Genomic DNA, 23,429 nt, shown 5'->3' on the forward strand with positions numbered 1-23,429 from the left:
ATGAACCTCATTGGGATTCCCACAGAGCTTGAGGAAATTGCTACACACTTGAAATCGGAATTTGAGGTAAAAGATCTTGGGAAAACTCGATATTGCCTCGGCCGGGAGATTGAGCATTGTTCGGATGGAATCCTAGTACATCAATCGAACTACACCCAAATGGTGTTGCGATGTTTTAATGAGGATAAAGTGAAGCCTTCGAGTACACCCATGGTCGTTCGAACTCTAGATGCTAAACGAGATCCCTTCCGTCCAAAGGAGGATGAGGAAGAGATATTGGAGCCCGAAGTTCCTTACCTAAGTGCAATTGGGGCTTTATTGTATTTGGCTCAGTGCACTAGACCTAACATCTCATTCGCTGTAAATCTATTGTCTAGATACAGCAATGTGCCGACGTAAATGCATTTTTTGACTGATTGAGAAGAAGAAATAAAATATGGAATTAAATGTTCTAAAACATGCCTTCAGTCTTCCAACAATTCAATTATCCTTGTGAAGTCTCTATTAGTTGATTAAACGACGATCATTGTCATTTTTTTCCTTCATATTTTGAACCAATAATTAAATAGAACCAAAATGGACCAACCCAGTCTTTGGGCCAGGGTTTGGATCAAAATCTTTTAACCTATCCTATTTCAAACAAACCCAGATTGAAATTTCTGCACCAAGTCAATCTTGAACTTAGAACTTAGAAGTAGGTACCACAATATTTGCAGGTTTTTTTTTTTTTAACAATTTAGATCTTATGATACTCATGAGTTGTTCGATTCATGACCTACTAAAGTAGGAGACATTTGTCACGTGATGTGTGTTATAGGAACGGCAAGTATACGTACTCGGCCGGCTAGACAACTTAGTTATTACTAGAAATGGCATAGTTCATGCCCAAATATATGACAATTTATAATGTTCATAAAATGGAGGAACCAACCGAAAGATTCATGCATGCAGAAAGAGTTCTGAAAATGTGTGCTTCACATTTGAATTAACAAGGAGGTTACTTTGTACAGTTTGTAATTGTGACCTAGCATTGTCAAATATGTCCCCAGAGGCAGCAGCATTTCCAAATATACGTCCAAGGTTCTCCCAGAGGCAGCAGCATTTCCAAATCGGTGGACTTGTACAAGTGGAATTCACTCCTTAACCAAGAGAAATTAAACATGATGAATTACTAATTAACCATGATCCCGGCCAGGTTAAGATGCTCATTTGATCCAGCGAGGTTAAGCCAGAAGCCAGAAATTCTTTAGGGTTCTTGAGTTGAGAAGGTAGCCTCCATCTAACCCCTTTTTTTGTACTGCAACACAAGTTCGTTTGCTATTTTCGATCAAGTAGTCCGCTGTGTCTATCGCCTTTACCCCTCGCCCTCCAGGCCACGTATATGATCTGTTTCACACAATATCAGAAATTATAATTAGCGAACAATTACATTGGAAGGAATTAAATTCGATTTTAAATTCAATTTTGTCATCCTCGATCTCTGATCCCTTGGGCTAGCCAAATGACTTGAACTCATGCCACTTTCAATATATCATCGCCTTTTTGCATGAATTTCCGTTTTGTTTTCGTTTCTCATTTTTCTTAACTTTTAATAAAAATCAAATTCAGATAAAAAAAATTAAAAGTGGAACGATATTATGAAAAGTCGAAGTCGAAGATATAGTCTCATGTTATGCATATGTTAATCTTAATTTCTCCACTTAAAAAAAAAAAAAAAAAAAAAAAATATATATATATATATATATATATATATATATATATATATATTTACACGCACACACACAAACAGAAGTATTGTAACTAGAACATCTACTGAGAAAGAAAACTCACCCTAAAATATCCATCGAAATTTTCCTTCGTTGCCCTATAACCATGATATCAACCCCAAGAACATCGCTTTGATGTAGAATAGTGTTTGCTTTGTCTCTGCCTTCCTCCATTGCCACCCTCTCCACACGCACACGCAGTTTTGGTTGTACACGTTCGCATACATTCTTCATTTCTTCAAGAAAATCCACGTCCTCCTCTAAAGTTCCTTCAAAGGACATTGTAGCGATGGCCGCGGAGGCGATGCTAGGTATTTTGAGTAACGTCGTGAATGTGTTTCGCCAGGTATTTTGGTTCTCAACAAAGAAAAGGATCAATTCATCGTGTTCAAGAACTGCATGAGAAAGCGCATATTGGAGTGCACCCGCTGATTCCCGGGTTGGATCTGCCACCACCATTACTCGCCGCGGAGGTGCAGTTGCTTTACGTTCCATGGCTCGTGTACGGCTGTAATTGATGGGGCAGCCGCCACAACTCCTACCCAAATGTTGCCACAATAAACTCCAAAAGGGGATGCGTAATAGAGGGGTATAGGGGAAGTGACGTATATTTGGAGGGTCTCATTTTTGTGTGTTTATTAAGAAAGATTACTGCATTGACAGCTTTGATTCACAAAGTTTTTTCTTTTTAGGGGAGTGATCCACAAATTAGCTAGTGATTCTTGGGCATGCCATTATTAGGTAAAAATTGCAGACTACTATTCCTTAGGACGCGGTCAAATGTCAGCAAAATATTAGATTTTAACATATCCAAATTCCAAATATATAGGATACGATGAATGGGATATTTGGTGATAAATGGAAGAAAAATACTAGGGAGATCATGTTTTGAAAATATGTTTTGTAGAACACATGATGTGGCGGGCGATAATTAGATATCTTTGTGAACACGGAAAATTCCTGAAACGAAAGAGACAAGAACAACGTGCACAAACAAATATTTGTGTTTTTGATGATTTTGGGTTACAATCTCTCTCTATTTTGATCCTCTGATTCGATCTCCGTAAGGTGTTGATTTGTGGGATGTGCGATTGATCCAAGGGCCGTTGAGGCTTGATCTTGGATGAACGAGGATGAACGGATCTTCAAGGGCTTTTGGGCTTGATCTTGAAGAATGGTGATTGACGGATCTTCAAGGGCTTTTGGGCTTGATCTCGAAGAACAGTGATGAACGGATTTCCGAGGGCTTTTGGGCTTTGAACTCGAAGAACAGTGACGAACGGATCTTCGAGAGCTTTTGGGCTTGAACGGATCTTCGAGGGCTTTTGGGCTTGATCTCGAAGAACAGTGATGAACGATGAACGCTTTCTTCAAGGGCCGTCGGGGCTTGGGCTTGATGAACAGCGGATGAGCGGATTTGTTGGTGTTGTCGATCCAAAGGGACCGTTGGGGCTTGATCCTTGAGGATGAACAGTTGATGAACGATGAACGCTTTCTTCAAGGGGTCGTTGAGGCTTGGGCTTGAAGGTGGATGATTGTTGATCCAAGGGCCGTCGGGCTTGATCTTGGAAGAACGATGAACGAAGAACGCTTTCTTGATTCTTCGGGAACCTGGATGCTTGAGAGCTTCGGAGTTTCAGAGCTTCAGAGCTTCAAGAGTTTTGCCTAATGATTTTTTTTTGGTTCCTCCCCCTAAATGAATGAAATGGGCTTGTATTTATAGAATTTTCCAAGGCCTAACTTTGAATATAATATTCCAGATGAAATAAGTCGTTTCTGCCAGGTGTTGACACGTGTCCTATTTGATGACTTTTCCAACTCAATTCAATTTTTGTTGAGACACACGCTACGTGTAAAATTTATGTAATACATGAGCGTTGACACTTTGATTTATCGGTCAACATTTATTTACCGAAATTTCGATGTCTACAAATGCCCCCACTTCAAGGCGCGCCGTATACATGTGCTTGTCGCGTGTAGGAGATGCGTTTTGAAGTCCCTTAAGGTAGATGTCGATCCAATGGCCGTCGAGGCTTGATCTTGAATTGGGCTTGAGATTTCTTCAAGGGCCGTTGAGGCTTGATCTTGAACTTTGTTTGAAATTCTTCAAGGGCCGTCGAGGCTTGATCTTGAAGGTTGAAATTGGACCACAAGGAGCTTCATGTGGTAGATGATCTTTGGCTTTGGTAGTGGGCGAATCGGCACATATTTTGTTGCGCTTGTTGACTTTCCACAGCTTTGATTTTGAACTGGGTTGAAGGATTTTCTGGATTCCTCCAATTGTTGATTTTCCATAGCTTATTCTTGAACTAGGTTTTGATTCAAGGGTGGTAGACACTTAATCTTGAATCGAACTTGTGATTTCTTCCAGGGCCGTCGAGGCTTGATTTTGAATTTGGCTGGAAGCTTCTTCAAGGGCCGTTGAGGCTTGATTCTTGAAGGCTGACTCGAACACGTGGCAAGCAGGCACGAGGTGAAGGTGATGACTTGTTGCTTTGTTCAATCTTTCTAATTCACACCTGAGCCGTTTGGTCAACGGTATGATCTTCAAGATTGATGAGATCTTCTTCCAGTTGGTGACTTGATCTTTAAGGATTTGATTCAAGGGTGGTGAATCGGCACGTGCAGCCCACAACGCCTAGTAAGTCGACCCAAGAATTTGAGGGTCAAAACAAGTTCACCGTCATCAGGCAGATGCGACATCTTCTCGAGTTCTTCATCTCAGACTCTTTCTGCTGAGTTGACTGTGCATGCTGCATTCTTCTCTACTTGTTTCTTCAGGCAGATGTGGCAGCTTCTCGAGTTCCTCAGTTCAGACTCCTTCTGCTGAGTTGACCGTGCAGACCGCATTCTTCTCTGCTTGTTCCTTCTGCACCTTGTCTCCACATGCTGCAAGGTATCATTTTCACATGCCTTATCTGTTCTCCAGGCAGATGTGGCAGCTTCTTTGAAAGTACAGCAGCAGTGGAAGGCGAGTACTCGAGAGCAGTGCTAGGTAGGCAATCAGGGAAGGGTTCCAAGCAGTCGGTTCCTTACCCGAGTTTGAGTGGAAGTTCCGGCATATTGTTTTCTTTATCCTTGTCTTTGTAGGTAGGAACAAGGCCAAAGGAAAGGACAGGGAGAATGCATGATATGAGATACTCTTGCTTTCTACCCTGGTGATATGAGATACTTTTGCTTTGGAGTCATTGGCTTGCAGAGGTACTCCAAGGAATAAGGAACACTGAATGACTCGAGAGGTTTCGTTGGGAAAACATTTTTTTGGATGAAGAAAGGCTCTGTATGTCTGCCTTGCTATGGAAGGCGAGGGTAGACAATTATTGGAAGTTCTTTGATACCTGTAGAGGTACTATTCTTTCACTCGTGTCGGCGACCGATGCGTGATTGATCTATACGGCTTCACATGCTTGTTTCTTTATCAGAAATTTTCGACAAATTGTCCGTAATTTACGCCAAGCTGAGTGTGCATGTGACAGGTGTTGACGCGGCTGAAAAAGACTGGCGCCTCTTCGATAACTGGGATCGACGCTTCGAAAAATTACCCGTGATTTACGCAAAGCTGAGTTTGCATGTGATGGGTGCTGACGTGGCTGAAAAAGACTGGCGCCTCTTCGATATCTGGGATTGGCGCTTCGACAAATTACCCGTGATTTCCGCAAAGCTGAGTTTGCGTGTGACGGGTGTCGACGCGTCTGGAAAAGCAAGATGCTTCTCCGATTTCTGAGCTTGCCTCTTCGATTTTTGAATGGCCTCTTCGAATTCTGAGCTCACCTCTTCGATCTCTGAAATCCCGTCGAGTGCCGTTTTTTTATAGAGGTACGCAGTTCGTTTCAAAGCACACTTGAATTTTCGCTTGTAGAAACTCCCTTCTTGCACTTCTAAGGTCTTGATTTGTCCGACCTCTTCTTTCTTCAACACCTTTGAAAATGTCTGGACCCTCCGACCGTCGTTTTGATTTGAACCTTGATGAAGAGGTAGTCCCGCCTTCTCCAGATAACATATGGCGCCCATCCTTCATATCCCCTACTGGTCCTCTTACTGTTGGGGATTCGGTGATGAAGAATGATATGACTGCTGCGGTGGTGGCCCGGAACCTTGTCACTCCCAAAGATAACAGACTACTTTCCAGGCGGTCTGATGAGTTGGCTGTTAAGGAGTCTTTGGCTCTTAGTGTGCAGTGTGCGGGTTCTGTGTCCAACATGGCCCAACGCCTATTTGCTCGAACCCGTCAAGTTGAATCGTTGGCGGCTGAAGTGATGAGTCTCAAACAGGAGATTAGGGGGCTCAAGCATGAGAATAAACAGTTGCACAAGCTCGCACACAACTATGCCACAAACATGAAGAGGAAAATTGACCAGATGCAGGAATCTGATGGTCAGATTTTACTTGATCATCGGAGGTTTGTGGGTTTGTTCCAACAACATTTACCTTCGTCTTCTGGGGTTGTACCGCGTAGTGAAGCTCCGAATGATCAACCTTTGGCTCCTCTACTTCCTGGAGTTCCGCCGAGTGGTGAGGCTTCAAACAGTCAACCTCCAGCGCCTCTCATTTCTGGAGCTCTGCCGAGTGGTGAGGCGGCACCTGATCGTCCTTGAAGATCCCCTCTTGTAAATTTGATTTGATTTGATTTTTTTTTTTTTTTTTTTTTAAGGTATGTATAATGCAAATTTATGCAAAATTTCCAGAAAAATAAATAAAAAATGGACTTTATTTCTCTCAATGCAAATTTTTTTTTTTTTTTTTTTTTTTGCTATATATATATTATGTACACATATGTCACCACACCTCTTTGCCGGCCACTATCCCCAAATTTTCCTTTATGTTTTATATATATATTTTTTTTTTCTTTTTCTGGTGCCTGATGCACCATACCCTTTTTTTTTTTTTTTTTTTTTTTTTTTTTTTTTTTTGTTTGTATTATTTTCTGCTTCTTTAGTTGGTGCCCATGCACCATTCCCTTTTTTCACGTGGTGCCAGATGCACCACCATCCTTCTTTTTTTTTTTTTTTTTTTTTTTTTTTGTGTATAAATTTGGGTGGTGGGTAGAGGAATTTGCAGGGAGCGGACGAAGACGGACGGAGAGCTGGAGTTTGAGGAAGAGCTTCTCGGCCGGCTAGTCGTTTGACAGCGGTCTTTGAAGTTGGTGGCAGCTGCGAGGCAAGAGGCGGAGGAGATGGAGGTGCACGGAGGAGGTAGGTGTGGACAGACGGTGCCAATGCTTTGGAGCTGGGTTCTTTGCTGGGCTTAGGCGTTGCGCAACGGAGAGGGTGCCTAGATGATGTAGATGATGTACTGCATCACCACCGCTTGCACCATGAAGATCTCTCTGTTAAAAGCTTTGAGCAGACTCCACAAGACTGCAAATCTATGGAAGGAGAACATGAGAACCTGCAGCCATCAGAAGACCCACCTAGAGATCTAGTCGCCAAGTCATTGCTGCAAGTAGAGAGAGTCAGAGGTGGCGGAGACAGAGCCTGTCCTCCAATGCCGGCGACGAGAGAGCAGATGAGTGCCACGTTGAAGATGTTCTATCTCGGATTCTGCTGCTCTACCATGGTTCAGAACGACGACGAGGTCGTAAGTTTGGAGACGCAGGTTTGCACAGAGGAGGAGCGGAGGATAAGGGCTGACGTGAAGGTCCACTTGCTCTGGGTGTGCACACCATGTGCAGCAGGCCAGGTTTGGTGGAGTGAGGCAGCAGAGAGCGGCACAAAGACCGGTGAAGATGACGGCGGAGAACAAGGATTGCTGAGTCTGGTTGCTCATGAAAAGCTGCGGGTTCAGAATCTGCGGCTTCTCGTCCGGGCTGCTCTCAAATTGCTGCTGCCGTTGTGCTGGTGGATAGAAGGAAAGGAGCAGCTTGGAGTCGCAGGGAGACAGCTATGGTGCGATTTCGAGGTGCTCGAGTCGCTTGAGCGACGTGTCGTAGGGCGGAAGAGCGGTAGGTAAGCTTGGATGGTGTTTGTCGGTGGTGAAGCGGAGTCCTGGTTGTCGTCAGCAGACTTCATCTGTTGAACTTGGGGTGAGTTGACGACGGTCATTGGCATCACAACATTGTCCGAGAGGCGTCCCTTCATCTCCCTGTGCTCTTGGCACAAGGCGCACCAGTGCAAGCAGCAGTGTGTCAAGCATGGGTCACACGGCGAGTTCTGTAGATGATACTTCTTCTGCAAGGATTGCCGGACAAGACCTGTAAATACCCCACACATCCACCAAGAAAATAACAGACCCTCGCACAAATAAGAAATGAAGTCCTTGGGTCAATGTCATGGAAGATTGTAGTTAATGCTGCCAGAGCCATACCACCTTCAATACAAACGGCATGACAAATGCATGGTCTGTTCCAAGGGGTATCGTCTCTTAGGCTCTCAACATTGCGCCCAAACAGAACACATGGACAAAATAACCCTATCAAGCAACTTTCTCTATCTTCAGCACAGCCAAAAATTCCGGTTGTCCAAGGCTCATCTCCAGGGGGCTGATAGCTCTCGGGTAAAGGCTGTCCGCATTCATGACACCTGTGAACATTCAACTGGGGAACTTCGATGAGCTGATTGAGCTCGCCGGGCTTAATGTCCTCGGCCGGCGCTTGATCCTTTGTCAGCTTCACATACCGCGAGTGCGCAGTTCCGTCCGCCATCCGATCTGGTCTGGTCTCTCCTGCACCGCTTTCTCTCTGTTTGGTTGGTGGGGAATGAGGTGAAGGCGGTGGCGGCGGAACCGAAAGAGGTTGCTTTAAATCAACACTAAACTCTCTCTCCGGCGAGTTTGACAACGAAGACGATGAAGATGATGAAAGAGACTGCATTTTGGGATCCAAATGAATAGATGCTCGATCCGAAGCATTTGAAATTCTTGGCGAGGCAGCTGAGTTCTCCAAACCTCTCAGTGGTGACATAGAAGGTGAAAACGACTTGGCTTTTGAATCAGAACCGTCTGATTCTCTCTCCGGTGACGATGAACAATGTGATAATGGGGAAGGGGACTGATCATTTCGATCCGGAAAGGCCGTAACTTTTGTTAACCCATCTGTGTTGTTTCCGAATTTTAATTCCGGTGAAGAAATAGGAGAACTCTGACCCGAAACCACCGAAACTTTCGATAATGCATCTGGATTGATTCCGAAATGTCTCTCCGGTGACGAAATCAGCGAACCTTGATCCGTAACTACCGAAACTTTCGATGATGCATGTGGGTTCTTCTCTAATCCTTTCTCCGGCGACGAAGATAACGAGGACATCGACGGAGACCCTCCGTTTTGGTCCGATGCAGATGGGTATTCGTCAGCAGCTCTCTCCGGTGAAGATAGTGGAGTCAACGACGGAGACCGTACATTGATGTCCCCAAACGGCGTCGTATAACGCGTGGCTGAGGGCTCCGGCAGTGGCCTCCGAGGGCAGAACCCGATCTGCTGCTGCCGGGTAGTGAATGTGGGCTCAGATGTCGGGCACAAAGAACCCGAAACCCCCGCCCGAGCAGCCAGAGACCGGTTGAAGTTCCCAATTGTGGTCTTCTTCGTGGAAGGCGGCACCGGCGGCACGATTTTGCAGATTCCAAACTGGGAAGCCTCCTTCTCGATCTTGAAAATGTAGGCAATCGGATCTTGGAACTCAGCCCAGGTGGGGTGGTACTCCGGAGCTACAGATAGAGCGAGAGCAGCTGGTCCTGGGTCGGACCTTTTGACTCGGGCGCGATCAAGCTCAGCACCACGTGGATGGACAGCGGCGAGTACACGCGGCTTTGATTGTTTACCTTCGTTTTGATGCAGTTGCTTTGTCAGCCCCAACATGAAGTTGTTTTGGTTGATGATGCTTTCTCACAGCTCCATTTCTGATGTTCCTTTTACGGGCTTGTTGTCAATATGGGCCTGTGAAATGAAGGGAGGCCTGGGCTGTGATTCCCTTTGATGGGGACAAGGTTGGGGCGGCCCAATTTTTTTTTTTTTTTTTTTTTATGTTATTTTTTCTTTTTTCTTTTTTTTTTTCTTTTTTTTTTTTTTGGACAAACAAATATTGTAATAGCATTAAAACTTTTAATAAAATCTTTATTCCTTATTTTGGTGTGACTGAACTTAAATTTTGAATATTCGAGCTGCCTACGTACCCCTCCAAAGAAGAGATCAAGTCGTAACGTAGTTCAAATACATTTTTTCTTGGTATTTTCATTTTTGTGCCGTTTGCAGTTTTAACTCGTGCAGGCAAGGAGCATTGGTGTCGCCTTTTATGCTCGTGCAGACCATGAGCGTTGGTGTTGCCTTTTATGCTCGTGCAGACCAGGAGCGTTGGTGTTGCCTTTTATGCTCGTGCAGACCAGGAGCTTTGTGCCATGCAGTTTAGACTCGTGCGGGCGAGGAGAATTTGTGAATTTTGTCAAGCAATCCGGGAGAGGCGTTCCTCACAATTTTCATAGCAAGGAGCTTTGACCGCGTTATTGAAGAAGTCTTCGGGCAAGAAGTCGCGCATCGTGATGGCAACAGACGATTTTTGTGTCGCAATTTCATCATCTTCAACACGTTCACGTTGCTTTGAAGGTTGACAAGAACTGCTTTGCCCCCTTTCCGATTGGCGGACTTGTGGAGGAGACGTATGCTTCTTGTGCAATTTCTTAGGAGTGACTTGAGTCCATCCTTCAATTTTGCTTGTCTTGGAGGATGCCCCCAACGGTTGAGGTGAAAACTTTGAGTCGGAAGAGCCAGAAGTGAAGGTGGTATAGTTTGACTTCGCCACTTCGTCAAGATCTAACTCGATGATTCCTTTCTGAGCCAGCTTCATGATAAGATCTTTCAGCACGAAACATTTTTCTGTCGGATGACTGATGAAGCGGTGGAATTTACAGTATCTTGGACTGTCGGTACGATTCATCTCTTCCGGCCGTCTGCACTCAGGCAAACTGATCACCTTCTTGTCCAACAGGTCATCTAGCATGGCAACCACATCAGAGTCGGGGAATGGATAAGTCTTCTCCTCAAGCTCCTTCAAAGTGCGTCTACGCATCTCTTGATCACGAAAAGCTTCGGTTTGAATCGCCTTGCCTCGTGTGGATATTTTGACGGGAGATGTGTTGACCGTCATCGCTTCCTTGGTGGGTTTCTATGCAGCCTTTTCCACCTTTGTCCCAAGAACTTTGTCGTTCTTGTAGTCGGCGATCGGTTCTTTCTTCCCATGATGGGCGATGCTCAACTCCATGTCATGGGCGCGAGTGGCCAATTCCTCGAAGGTCCGTGGTTTAATGCCTTGAAGGATGTATTGCAAACCCCATTGCATGCCTTGGATGCACATCTCAATTGAAGAGGTTTCCGAGAGCCTGTCTTTACAGTCGAGGCTTAGAGTGCGCCATCTGTTGATGTAGTCAATAACTGGCTCGTCCTTCCACTGCTTTGTGCTTGTTAGTTCTAGCATGCTCACAGTGCGGCGGGTGCTGTAGAAGCGGTTGAGGAATTCCCTTTCCAATTGCTCCCAGCTGTTGATGGACTCAGGCTCTAGGTCCGTGTACCACTCAAAGGCATTTCCTTTCAGCGAGCGCACAAACTGCTTGGCGAGGTAGTCTCCCTCCGTCCCCGCGTTGTTGCAAGTTTCGACGAAATGTGCAACGTGCTGCTTTGGGTTTCCTTTTCCATCAAACTGCATGAACTTTGGTGGTTGATAACCCCTTGGCATCCTTAGGGCATCAATTTTCTTGGAATAGGGCTTCGAGTAGAACAAGGAGGTATGTGAGCTCCCTTCGTACTGTGCCTTGATGGTGTTGGTGATCATCTCCTGCAGCTGCTGGATAGAAAGAGATCCCATGAGTGCCGCTGCTTGGTCTGGCTCCGGCTTCCCATCGATTTTCTTCACCGGGGGTTCTTCGTCTCCGCCAGCTCCTCCCTTTAGTGGATCATCCTCTGGGTCGGGTTTATCGCCGTCATGCGCCTCCAGTCGGTTGACTAGTGCTGCAATTTGCAAGTCTTTTTCTTCCACAGTTCGGGTTAGCCTTGCGATTGCTTCATTCATTTGAGCCAGCTGCTCATCGATTGAAGTTGCTCCAATAGTCATGACTTGCATGGCTGAACTGTCGCTTGAATCGGCATCGGAGAGCATGGATTCGGCGTATTTCCTTGGGCTTTCCCCTCTTGGTGCCCTTAGTGAGGCTAAGGTGATCAAAGGCTCATGCCTTGGGTGCTTTTGTTCCCTTGGCAGAGTTGATGCAGAGGTGAAAGAGGCGGCAGAAGTAGCTCTTGCCATGCTTCGAGTCGTGATGCCCAAAGTGACACCAGTTGTGACGAGGGCGCCTTTGTTCTTTGCGCCGATTATGGGAATAGCTTGAGCCTTCCTTGACGTCATTGATTTTGGAAGTGTGCTTATATTCCTTGAACGGAGGAAGAGATGAGAGGTAGAGATATCCCACCGGGCGTGCCAATTTGTGAACACGGAAAATTCCTGAAACGAAAGAGACAAGAACAACGTGCACAAACAAATATTTGTGTTTTTGATGATTTTGGGTTACAATCTCTCTCTATTTTGATCCTCTGATTCGATCTCCGTAAGGTGTTGATTTGTGGGATGTGCGATTGATCCAAGGGCCGTTGAGGCTTGATCTTGGATGAACGAGGATGAACGGATCTTCAAGGGCTTTTGGGCTTGATCTTGAAGAATGGTGATTGACGGATCTTCAAGGGCTTTTGGGCTTGATCTCGAAGAACAGTGATGAACGGATTTCCGAGGGCTTTTGGGCTTTGAACTCGAAGAACAGTGACGAACGGATCTTCGAGAGCTTTTGGGCTTGAACGGATCTTCGAGGGCTTTTGGGCTTGATCTCGAAGAACAGTGATGAACGATGAACGCTTTCTTCAAGGGCCGTCGGGGCTTGGGCTTGATGAACAGCGGATGAGCGGATTTGTTGGTGTTGTCGATCCAAAGGGACCGTTGGGGCTTGATCCTTGAGGATGAACAGTTGATGAACGATGAACGCTTTCTTCAAGGGGTCGTTGAGGCTTGGGCTTGAAGGTGGATGATTGTTGATCCAAGGGCCGTCGGGCTTGATCTTGGAAGAACGATGAACGAAGAACACTTTCTTAATTCTTCGGGAACCTGGATGCTTGAGAGCTTCGGAGTTTCAGAGCTTCAGAGCTTCAAGAGTTTTGCCTAATGATTTTTTTTTGGTTCCTCCCCCTAAATGAATGAAATGGGCTTGTATTTATAGAATTTTCCAAGGCCTAACTTTGAATATAATATTCCAGATGAAATAAGTCGTTTCTGCCAGGTGTTGACACGTGTCCTATTTGATGACTTTTCCAACTCAATTCAATTTTTGTTGAGACACACGCTACGTGTAAAATTTATGTAATACATGAGCGTTGACACTTTGATTTATCGGTCAACATTTATTTACCGAAATTTCGATGTCTACAATCTTATTCAATGATTTTAAACAATAAATTTAACAATCAATTGCCACATCATATTGTTTACAAAATATGGTTACGATGGTCTCTTGGACTAAGAATCTAAGGACGAAAAAGGATAAAACAATCACAAAGAAATTATATCCAGGATGTCCACAACTGGAACCAAGAAGGACGAATTGCTTCAAACCCTTGGAGTTAGCCTAAAAAAAATTCTTAGTAGAATATAGTCACACCTTTGATGGTGTTAATAATTCATCATGTGTTACAATTTGAGTAGACGATATTGTTGACATATTATGAAACTAAGATATAGTATTAATAAATAGATACACATGTTATAACATGAACGAATGATGTTTAAAGTATTGCATGTGAAGGCGCATATTGGAGTGCACCCGCTGATTCCTGGGTTGGATCGATCTGCCACCATCATCACTCGCCATGGAGGTGCAGTTGCTTTACATTCCATGGCTTATGTACAACGGTTATTGACGGAGGCAGATTGTCTGCCCTCCTGTTTGGGTGCCCTTCCCATCCCCTCCTATTTTGTGCGGTCATGATTAAGTCACGTCAATATTTTTTTTATAGAATAATAAGACAAAAAATAAAAAACAATAAGAATATAATATGTTGACGTGGCTTAACCGTGACCGCACAAATAAAAGAGAATGAGAAGGACATCCAAACAGGAGGGCAGACAATCTGTCTCCGTCATTAACAGGGCAGCCGCCACAACTCCTACCCAAATGTTGCCACAAAATTATGACAACGTACCATATATTTTGGCAGCCTTAATGGACCTTTTTTCCCCTTTTGTTGATGGGTTTGAGAGAATCTAGATCCTCACCAGATTCTATTTACGAGGATCTTAAAGATCCGTGAATAATATTCGTGCATGAAGTCAGATACCCGGCCACATACATACACACATTGTAGGACCCACACTGATGACTTTGTTCATCAGCCGCCGGAGACAAGTCAATGCAATGAGCTTGCCATTTGAAAATTCTTTTCCGCCATGGGAGCCTGTATAATGGACCAACAAACTCATAAGTATGTAATTTTCTATTGAAATGTGGGCAAAAAGTTGATGAAAAAGATTAACCCCTTTGTTTGATGCGGTTGCTAGGTTTGCAGCTTCATTCTTTGTGAATTTTGGGTGCACCCCATAAGGGCAAGAGCAAAAGAGAGTCCAGAAGCCATGGCAGAATTTTCTCTCATCAGAAATGATGTGTATACCGAAGATGGGACTGTGGATTTTCGTGGAAACCCAGCAAAGAGAAATGCAACAGGAACCTGGAAAGCCTGCCCTTTTATTCTAGGTACTTTTTGAAGATCTCTTACTTGCATGCAATGAATTTTAGTCCTGGAAATTGTATCAAAGATTGGGATTTTATTTTATTTCTACTGACACTAATTGTTTTTAATTAATTAATGTTTTTGGGTTTGATTTGTGAGTAGGGACTGAATGCTGTGAGAGGTTGGCAAATTATGGGATAAGCTCAAATCTGGTGATTTATTTCAAGACTCAACTGAACCAGACGAGTGCTGCTGCTACGAAAAATAACTCGAATTGGAGTGGAACTTGCTACCTTACTCCATTGCTTGGAGCTTTTCTGGCTGATGCCTATTTGGGAAGATACAAGACTATTGCCTCGTTCTCAATCATTTATATCATTGTAAGTTCTTTTGCCTTCAAATTCGTACTTGGTTTATTTCAATTTGAGAAAGTCGTTAACCAGTTTGATAACCATTTCGTTTTGAGTTTTTCGTTAAAAATATAAAGAAAATATAGGATAATATTGTAACTAGTGAGTACTCTATGTACTTACTTTTTGATTTGGCTTATTTTTTTAAAACAATAAAACATGTGTTAAAATATTATTGGATAAAATAAAAAAGTGAATATTCACTAATGAGTACTCAAATATTATTCGAAAATATATGGAAAAATACAAGAAATAGATGTGAAAACTAAAAACTAAATAGTTATCAAGCCTTCACTCCTATTTTGCTTATCCCAATTGATTTTCAAGTGGCCCCCTAAGTCAAATCATAGTTTACCGCAGGCTTACAATCCCTGGTTGCTGTTGGAGTTTGGTTTTGTTGGGTTTGTATCTCCTCCATCAATAGAAACTTACGGATTCTGTGATAATTTTCATAGGGGATGACACTTTTGACAATGTCAGCATCAGTCCCGGGCATGAAACCAACCTGTGTTAGCAAAGATAGTTGCCATGCAAATGGTGGACAAACTGCAGCAATTTTCATAGCGCTTTACCTAATAGCACTGGGGACGGGTGGGATTAAGCCGTGTGTCTCGTCCTATGGTGCAGACCAGTTTGATGATGACGATGAGGTTGAAAAGAAGCACAAGGGTTCTTTCTTCAATTGGTTCTATTTTTCCATCAATGTTGGTGCTTTGATTGCTAGTTCTCTGCTGGTGTGGATACAAGACAACGTGGGTTGGGGATTGGGTTTCGGTATTCCAACAGTGTCAATGGCAATTGCTGTGCTGAGTTTCTTTGCTGGGACTCGGTTGTATAGGAATCAGAAGCCCGGAGGTAGTCCTCTGACGCGCATAATTCAGGTGGTTGTGGCGTCCATTAGAAAATGCAAGGTGAAAGTACCGGAAGACATTTCCCTTTTGTATGAGACTGAAGATGCAGAATCTTCCATCCAAGGAAGCCGCAAGCTTGATCACACAAATGAATTTAGGTTAGTTTTTAAACCGAAAAATCTTCCTCATAAAAGTTAATTTTGCTAAGATGGGATTAAGGCTCAGTTCAGCTGAATAATCAAACTATAAAATTGAGAGGTCTTTTTTCTATAGCATTAGAGCGAATAGTGGTTTTGTAGTTTTACTTTCGTTGTTGTTGCTGTTCTGTTGACTTGAAATTTTACTGCTCAGGTTCTTTGACAAAGCAGCAGTGGAGGTACAAGATGACCATTTAAAGGACTCGAAAAGCCCATGGAGACTCAGTACAGTTACCCAAGTAGAGGAGCTAAAATCAATCATAAGGCTGCTTCCCATATGGGCCACTGGTATCATCTTTGCTGCAGTCTACAATCAGATGAGCAACTTCTTTGTGTTGCAAGGCACCCTCATGGATATTCGTGTCGGCCGCTCTAACTTTGAAATCCCAGCAGCATCTCTTTCCATCTTTGACCCCCTAAGTGTCATTTTTTGGGTCCCAATATACGATCGAATCATTGTCCCAGCAGCTAGAAAATACACCGGTCACAAAAATGGCCTAACTGCACTCCAGAGGATGGGCATTGGCCTCTTCATCTCCATATTCTCCATGGTCTGTGCTGCAGTTTTGGAACTCATCAGACTCCGAAGTGTTCGACAGAACAACTATTACGAATACGAGCACATGCCCATGTCAGTCTTTTGGCAAGTACCTCAGTATTTCCTCATGGGGGCTGCAGAAGTTTTCACATTCATAGGACAGCTGGAGTTTTTCTATGATCAAGCGCCGGACGCCATGAGGAGTTTGTGTTCTGCTCTCGCACTCTCCACCGTTGCACTAGGAAACTACTTCAACTCTATTCTTGTCACCATCGTTACCAAAGCAACTACAAAGAACGGCAACCCTGGATGGATACCGAACAATTTGAACTACGGACACCTGGATTATTTCTTCTCGCTATTGGCAGTGCTGAGTGTTTTCAACCTAGGAGTATACCTCTTCATTTCCAACTGGTACAAGTATAAAAAGACCGTCGGGACTCTGGATTGATATTGAAAAGAATTGATACCATAAGAGGTTGTTTCTGTTCTGTGATGATTTTTAGGTTTTACTTTGGTTTTCAATCGCTTCACTACCAAAAAAAAAAGGGGCTTGCCCTACAAACATTTGCGCGACGGAATGTATTTCGACGGGTAAATAAACTTTACCCAACGGATAATTCAATTGGTAGGGCGAAGACGGTAAACAGTTAGGGTTTATTTAAAACTTTTACCCGACCGACTGGTCGAAGATATAGTCTCATGTTATGCATGATGTTAATATACATAGAAGTCTCATATTATGCATGATGTTGATATACATAAATCACATAAGAGAATCTCGCCTAATCTTACATCCATTCATCTGGTCATAAATGAAAGGAAAATACTAGAGATATCATGTTTTAGACTATGTTTTCTAGACTACATACATGATGTGACGGATGATAGTTGAATACCTTAATGATTTAAGCAAGAAATCCAATCATCAATTGCCACATTATGTTGTGTACAAAATATGGTTTACGACATTGGTCTCTCAGACTAAGAATCTAAAGGACGAAAAAGGACAAAACAATCAGAAAGAAAATATATCCAGGATGTCCACAACTGGAACCAAGAAGAACAAATTAGCTTCAAACCCTTGGAGTTAGCCTATAAAAATTTCTTAGTATAATATAGTCACACCTGTGGTGCAGTTACTAATTAATTCATCATGTGTTACAATGTGATGGACAACATTGTTGACATGTTACAAAACTAAGATATGGTAATAAATAGATACATATGTTATAACATGAACAAAATGATCAACTTATGATGTTCAAGTATTGCATGAGAACGCTCATTTGGAGTGCACCTGCTGATTCCCGGCTTGGATCGATCAGCCACCATCATCACTCGCCGTGGAGTGCAGTTGCTAAACATTCCATGGCTCATGTACAGCGGTCATTGACGGGGCAGCCGCCACAACTCCTACCCAAATGTTGCCACAAAAAATTGATAATGTATACCATATATTTTGGCCGCCTTAATTGACCATTTTTCCCCTTTTGTCGATGGCCGGTTTGAGATGTAAACTTGAAACCTCTTTTAATGTGTGGTGAGAAGAGAACTACTGAGTGTATAGACCATTAATTAGTTTAAGGTTGCCCTAATCCTCAAGTAAAACTATTGTTTAGTGGTATCCTCTCCGCTTATTAGTAAGAAGTTTTAGTTTCACTCATAAATAACGAGTTCTATACCAAATTATTATAGCTGACCAATTGTGTAACTTAACCAAAATCTTCCACCCTTTATGCAAAGATGGGTTAATTCAAGAGTTTGGAAGCTGGTGCTGAAAGAGAAAGGTGGGAGTTAGATAGACAAGCCCTTCCAAAAATATCTTGTAGCTGATAAGTCTTTTTACTTAAAATCTTTTTTTTTTCAAATTAAGTTGAGTCTGATCACAGTTACGGCATACGGGGCTCTGAACATCTGAGCCTTTTAGAAGATGGATTTCAAGAAAAGGAGAAATTCTAGGATCCGGCATTTGGACCATATGTCATGTGGATTCTAGACACAAAACTCGCCCTCATGGTCTACCAGCTCTTTGTTTGAGACCCATCACCACTCCATATAATGACCTTGTTCATCGCAGGAATACCCGTCGGGGATGACTTCCTGGCAAACGAGCACACAGCTCCCCTGGGAGGTTGGCGCCGGTTGAGGGCTGCTGTCGGGCTTCTGCTTTCTTATCGGGCTTAGTCGGGCAAGTCTCGTCGGTCAGGTCTTGCTCGGGCAAGACTCGTCGGGCAGTGCTGAAAGAGAAGGACATAGTTAATTTGAAAGGTGCCTTTGTGGGGCCTTAGGTATAGGCCTTGAGGCTCACAATCAAGATTAACTTTGTAGGTGCTCAGGCGTGCCACTGCCATCTTCAGTATGGCAGATGTCGAATATATGTCAAGTTTTAGTTGTGAATACGCATATGCCCGAGAAACTGTGTTAGATATAACAGGTGCCTTTGTGGGGCCTTAGGTGTAGGCCTTGAGGCTTCCTGTCAAACTAAACCAGTACTTGGACATATCATATTTGGTCTTCATGGTTGTGAAAGTCTTGTCACTATTATATTTCTAATTATCCGAGTCCGAGAAGTAGAACGAACCCAAATGGATGCCTTTGTGGGGCCTTAGGTGTAGGCCTTGAGGCTTCCCATTAGAGTTTGTTCCTGTGCTCGGACAGTTTAGACCGTGAAGTAGAATGAATCCAAATAGGTGCCTTTGTGGGGCCTTAGGTGTAGGCTTTGAGGCTTCCTATCAGAATCCATCCATACTTAAGCGTTCTATGATAATCATGACATAATAGAAACAAAACTAAGAGGTAGGTCGATTACTTGCGCCCCAAGTAACTTCGGACTTCTTTTTTATGCCTTGAGGCCAAGGACTTTTAAACTGATCAGATTTACATGCCCGTGGGCTTAGGACTTGGATCTGATTTGAACACTGAAGATATATTCAAATCGGATCTAAGTATTGAGGAAGCCTTTTCATCATGATTTTACTAGAAACCACTTGTTTATAACTGGAAGTATACAACATATTACTAGGCTTTTAAAGAAAGAAAAGACAAAGACAGAGCCAAGAAGGTCGGGCAAGATTAAACCTTATCAGTTAAGGCTGATCTTCTTGCAGGTCCCTATCTTTGCAGCTTTGTCAAATGTCTGAAAGCTTAGAGAGAGAGAGAGAGAGAAAAAATACAAAAGTGAATCGATACTACAACAAGTTTGAATAAGGTAGCAGAGCTATTACAGAGGTTGGGAGAATGGACTATCCCGCGAGGGATACAGGTTTATCCCGAATGGGATGAAGGCTTGGGCTGACTACAGCTTCGTTTGAAGGCAAATCTGGCTTTGAGCAGAGTTTTGGCTTGCATTTGTTTGTTTGTTTGAGTGTCCTTGTTCCTGTCTCTTCTTCCTCATTTTATAGACGACTCGGTTTGGCTCCCTGTAGCAACAACTTTGCCCGAATGCGGTCTGAGGGTGATGACTCATCAGTTTTATTACATGTAATGCCACCATAAAGTACTTTTTGGGCTGTGCAGTCTGATCAGTCTACACCACTTGGTCCTTGGGTAGGTAAGCAAGTGGCCCTTTTCCTGCTTCCTAAGTTTCATCCGGACCTTCTGTTGGGCCGACTCCACCTTTGGGCCTAAAGTTCAGTTTTAACCCAACAGTGCCCCATTCAATTAATGTGCAGGTTGGAATCCCAAGCGTCGACATTGATTGAATACCCGTATGCATGCATATCCGCCCTTGGGAATTTGTACTTCCGATGCCCATTGCTCTTCTCCTGACCTTTGAACTATCCCCGGGGCCCTATAAATTCTAACTTGGAACTTCTCCAATCAAACCATCAAACCCCTTTTGCTTTGGTCTTTACTCCTATCCATCCATCCATCTTGATCGTTCTTATCTCTTCTCAAGAAACTGAGAAATGGGTTCCTCAGGTTTTGAGTGGATATTTCTAAAACTCCCCTTTCGCGAGAAAAAGAGGCTTCACCTGATGATTGCTATCTCCAACACCTTTGGTCAATCACCCCTCTATCTCCAACACCCTTGGTCAGGTGGCTTCCTCTTGATGGTTTATCTTCCCGCAAACTGCGATGATAAATCAAACTTGACCATCACATACGTTGATGGCCCTGTCTGAGGATCCCCTACCAGGCCCATGTTGGCCGCACAACCCGATCACCCGATTGGGTTCCATCCATGAAGACATCGGGAAACTAGCTGAAGATACCACCACCTTCAAAGAGAATCGAATGTAATCCATAGGATTTGAATCTTGTAAACTTCACCAATTTGTCGACATGAAATAAATACTGTTTTAGCAATTTCTGTCTTTCTGCCTTCTTTGAATGTTTGATGAACAAAATACCGCATATGAAACTTCTGAGGTCCGCCTCACTCTGCCCCCTCTTCAATGTAGCAGTCCCTAACATCCCATAATGTAGGACAATATTTTTTTAAGAATTTCACATTAATGGGGTGTTTCTGCTCAATACCCTCGAGGTCCGCTAGGTAGTATCATCCTTTAGTCAAAATCCGACTAATAATGAAAGGACCTTCCCATGTCGGGCTCCACTTCCCAAAGCCTCGAAGCTGAGCTCCTAGCGGGAGAATTGTTTTCCACACTAAATCTCATTCTTTGAAAGATTTGACTCTCACCTTCTTGTTATAAGCTCGGGCAACAGCTATCTTTCCTTCTTGAATTTGGTTCAAGGCTTCAATTCGGGCTGCATCCAAGTCCTCAACACCTTGACACATGGCTTCGATATATTATGCACTATGTAACCCAAATTGGTTTTGAATTCTTACGGAACTAACGTTGATCTCCATGGGGAGTACTGCATCTTGCCCGAAAGTCAAGGCGTAAGGAGTCGTGCCCGTTCCTGCTCTCTTGGAAGTCCTGTATGCCCATAACGTATTCCCCAGCATCTCGTGCCACTTTTCCGGACTATCTATCACCATCATTTTGATAATGTTGACCAGGATCTTGTTGCTAGCCTCTGCCTGCCCATTTGACTGAGGGTAGTATGGACTGGACTGGATCATCTTTATCTTGTACTTGCTTGCAAACTCATCGACCTCTTTTGCAATAAAAGATGGCCCATGATCCGTTACTATAGTTTCAGGCACCCCATACCTGTGCAGGATCTTGGTCTCGATAAAATTCTTGACCACTGCTGAAGTTATGGATTTTACTGCTGATGCTTCCACCCACTTGGTGAAGTAATCCGTTGCTACAATTATAAAAGTATGCCCTTTACTAGAGGCTGGATAAATTTGCCCGATGAAGTCCATTGCCCATCCTCGAAACGGCCAGGGTTTGACTACTGGATTTAAAGGCACGGAAGGCACGTGCTGGAGAGGTCCATGCCTTTGACATTCTTCACAACCGTGGGCATAAGACTTGCAATCCTTTTCCATGTCGGGCCAGAAATAACCGTACCTTCTTAGTAGCCATCTTATCTTTGTCCCTGCTTGATGTGCTCCACATATCCCCTCATGTACTTCGGCCATTACTCTCATGGATTCTTCTTGGCCTAAGCATTTTAATAGTAATCCATCTGGGGTTTTTCTCAGCAGGTTCTTTTCCCACAAGACATACTTGGTTGCTTGCTGCCTATTCTTCTTACTTGTGGGTGAAGAAGGATCTTTCAAATGACGAATGATAGGTGACCTCCAATCTTCCATCTTGGTCTCTAGAACCATTACATCCAGACTGAATCCCCTGTCTAAGATAGAAGGAAGGTTTCTTGTCTGGAGATAGAATGAAGGTTTCTTGTCTGGATCTCGACATCTATACCATACTTCCTTTCTTGCATTGGTACTCCTGAGGCTAGTTGTGCCATCTCATTGGCCGCTAAGTTAGACCCCCTAGGAATGTGATTGACTGATATCTCAGACTCCCAGAAACTCAGCAATTGCGTTGCCGCCATATAGTACCCTGCCATAGTGATATGTCTGCACTTGAACTCGCCATTCAGTTGATTTATTACTAACTCTGAATCACCAAAGATCTCCACTTCTGCTGCCCCCAAGTCCATCAGGATTTCCAGACCAATAATCAAGGTCTCATACTCTGCCCGATTATTAGTATTTTCTTGGTAATCGAGCAGGAATGAGTAATAATGATAAACCCCTTGAGGATTTATAATCACAATCCCCGCTCCTGCTGCTTTCTGAGTGTGGGACCCATCGAAATACAGCTTCCAAGGTGTAATCCAGAGACCTGTTACCCTTCTTATCTCTTGCTGGATCCAATCTTCTTTGCCCGAAACATCACTTCTTGGTGGGATCCAAACACTAGTAACCTCCAAACTTCCCGGGATATTGATTACCTCACTTTGAGGTTCCTGATGTTCGGTCAGGAAGTCAGCAATTGCCTGGCCTTTGACTGCCCTTTGGGGTACATATTGAAAACTGAATTCTGACAGTGCTAGAATCCACTTCCTGATCTTTCCTGCTAGCATAGGCTTCGATAACATGTACTTTATCACATATGTTTTGGCGATGATGTGCACGTGACAGGGTAGCATGTAATGCCTTAGCTTGCTGGCAGTAAAATATAGCGCTAAACACAATCTCTCCACCGGAGAATATCTTGTTTCTACCTCGGTCAGAATTCTGCTGAGATAATATACGGCCTGCTTCTTTCCACCTTCATTATTTTGGGATAGCAAACTCCCAATTGATCTTTCCGAAGCAGAAATATATAACTTCAAGGGCTTTCCCCTTTGAGGTGGCACCAGTACTGGTGGAGAAGTTAGGTAGGCTTTGATGCTGTCAAATGCCTGTTGGTGGGTCGGCCCACACTCGAAATTCTCTTTATCCTTCAATCTTAGTAGAGGAGTTAGCGGCTGGATTTTGCCCGCTAAATTGGCAATGAATCTCCTCAAGAAGTTGATTTTGCCCAGTAGCCTCTGAAGCTGTACTTTGTTGGTAGGTGGAGGTGACTCCAATATTGCCCGAGACTTGTTTTTGTCCACTTCTACACCTCTCTGA

The 23,429-nt window shown here is 43.6% G+C and overlaps 2 protein-coding genes and 1 pseudogene across 2 annotated transcripts; 1 reads left to right on the plus strand and 2 right to left on the minus strand.

Annotated features, from left to right (window-relative positions):
* Window positions 1–957: 957 nt before the first annotated feature.
* On the minus strand, window positions 958–2,432 carry LOC126589081 (uncharacterized). Its single transcript, XM_050254261.1, has 2 exons — window positions 1,831–2,432; window positions 958–1,386 (listed from the first exon to the last, which is right to left on the minus strand). Exons 1-2 carry the CDS (start codon window positions 2,259–2,261, stop codon window positions 1,224–1,226), a joined length of 594 nt encoding a protein of 197 aa, XP_050110218.1. The 5' UTR covers window positions 2,262–2,432; the 3' UTR covers window positions 958–1,223.
* A 4,335-nt stretch (window positions 2,433–6,767) lies between these two features.
* On the minus strand, window positions 6,768–9,739 carry LOC126589069 (uncharacterized; annotated as a pseudogene).
* Window positions 9,740–14,173: 4,434 nt separating this feature from the next.
* On the plus strand, window positions 14,174–16,943 carry LOC126589073 (protein NRT1/ PTR FAMILY 8.2-like). The gene is made up of 4 exons (XM_050254252.1): window positions 14,174–14,471; window positions 14,611–14,828; window positions 15,314–15,867; window positions 16,061–16,943. Exons 1-4 carry the CDS (start codon window positions 14,351–14,353, stop codon window positions 16,893–16,895), a joined length of 1,728 nt encoding a protein of 575 aa, XP_050110209.1. The 5' UTR covers window positions 14,174–14,350; the 3' UTR covers window positions 16,896–16,943.
* The last annotated feature ends 6,486 nt before the right edge of the window (window positions 16,944–23,429 follow it).

This window comes from Malus sylvestris, chromosome 11, assembly GCF_916048215.2.
Source record: "Malus sylvestris chromosome 11, drMalSylv7.2, whole genome shotgun sequence".
In the NCBI taxonomy this organism is placed as follows: Eukaryota; Viridiplantae; Streptophyta; class Magnoliopsida; order Rosales; family Rosaceae; genus Malus; species Malus sylvestris.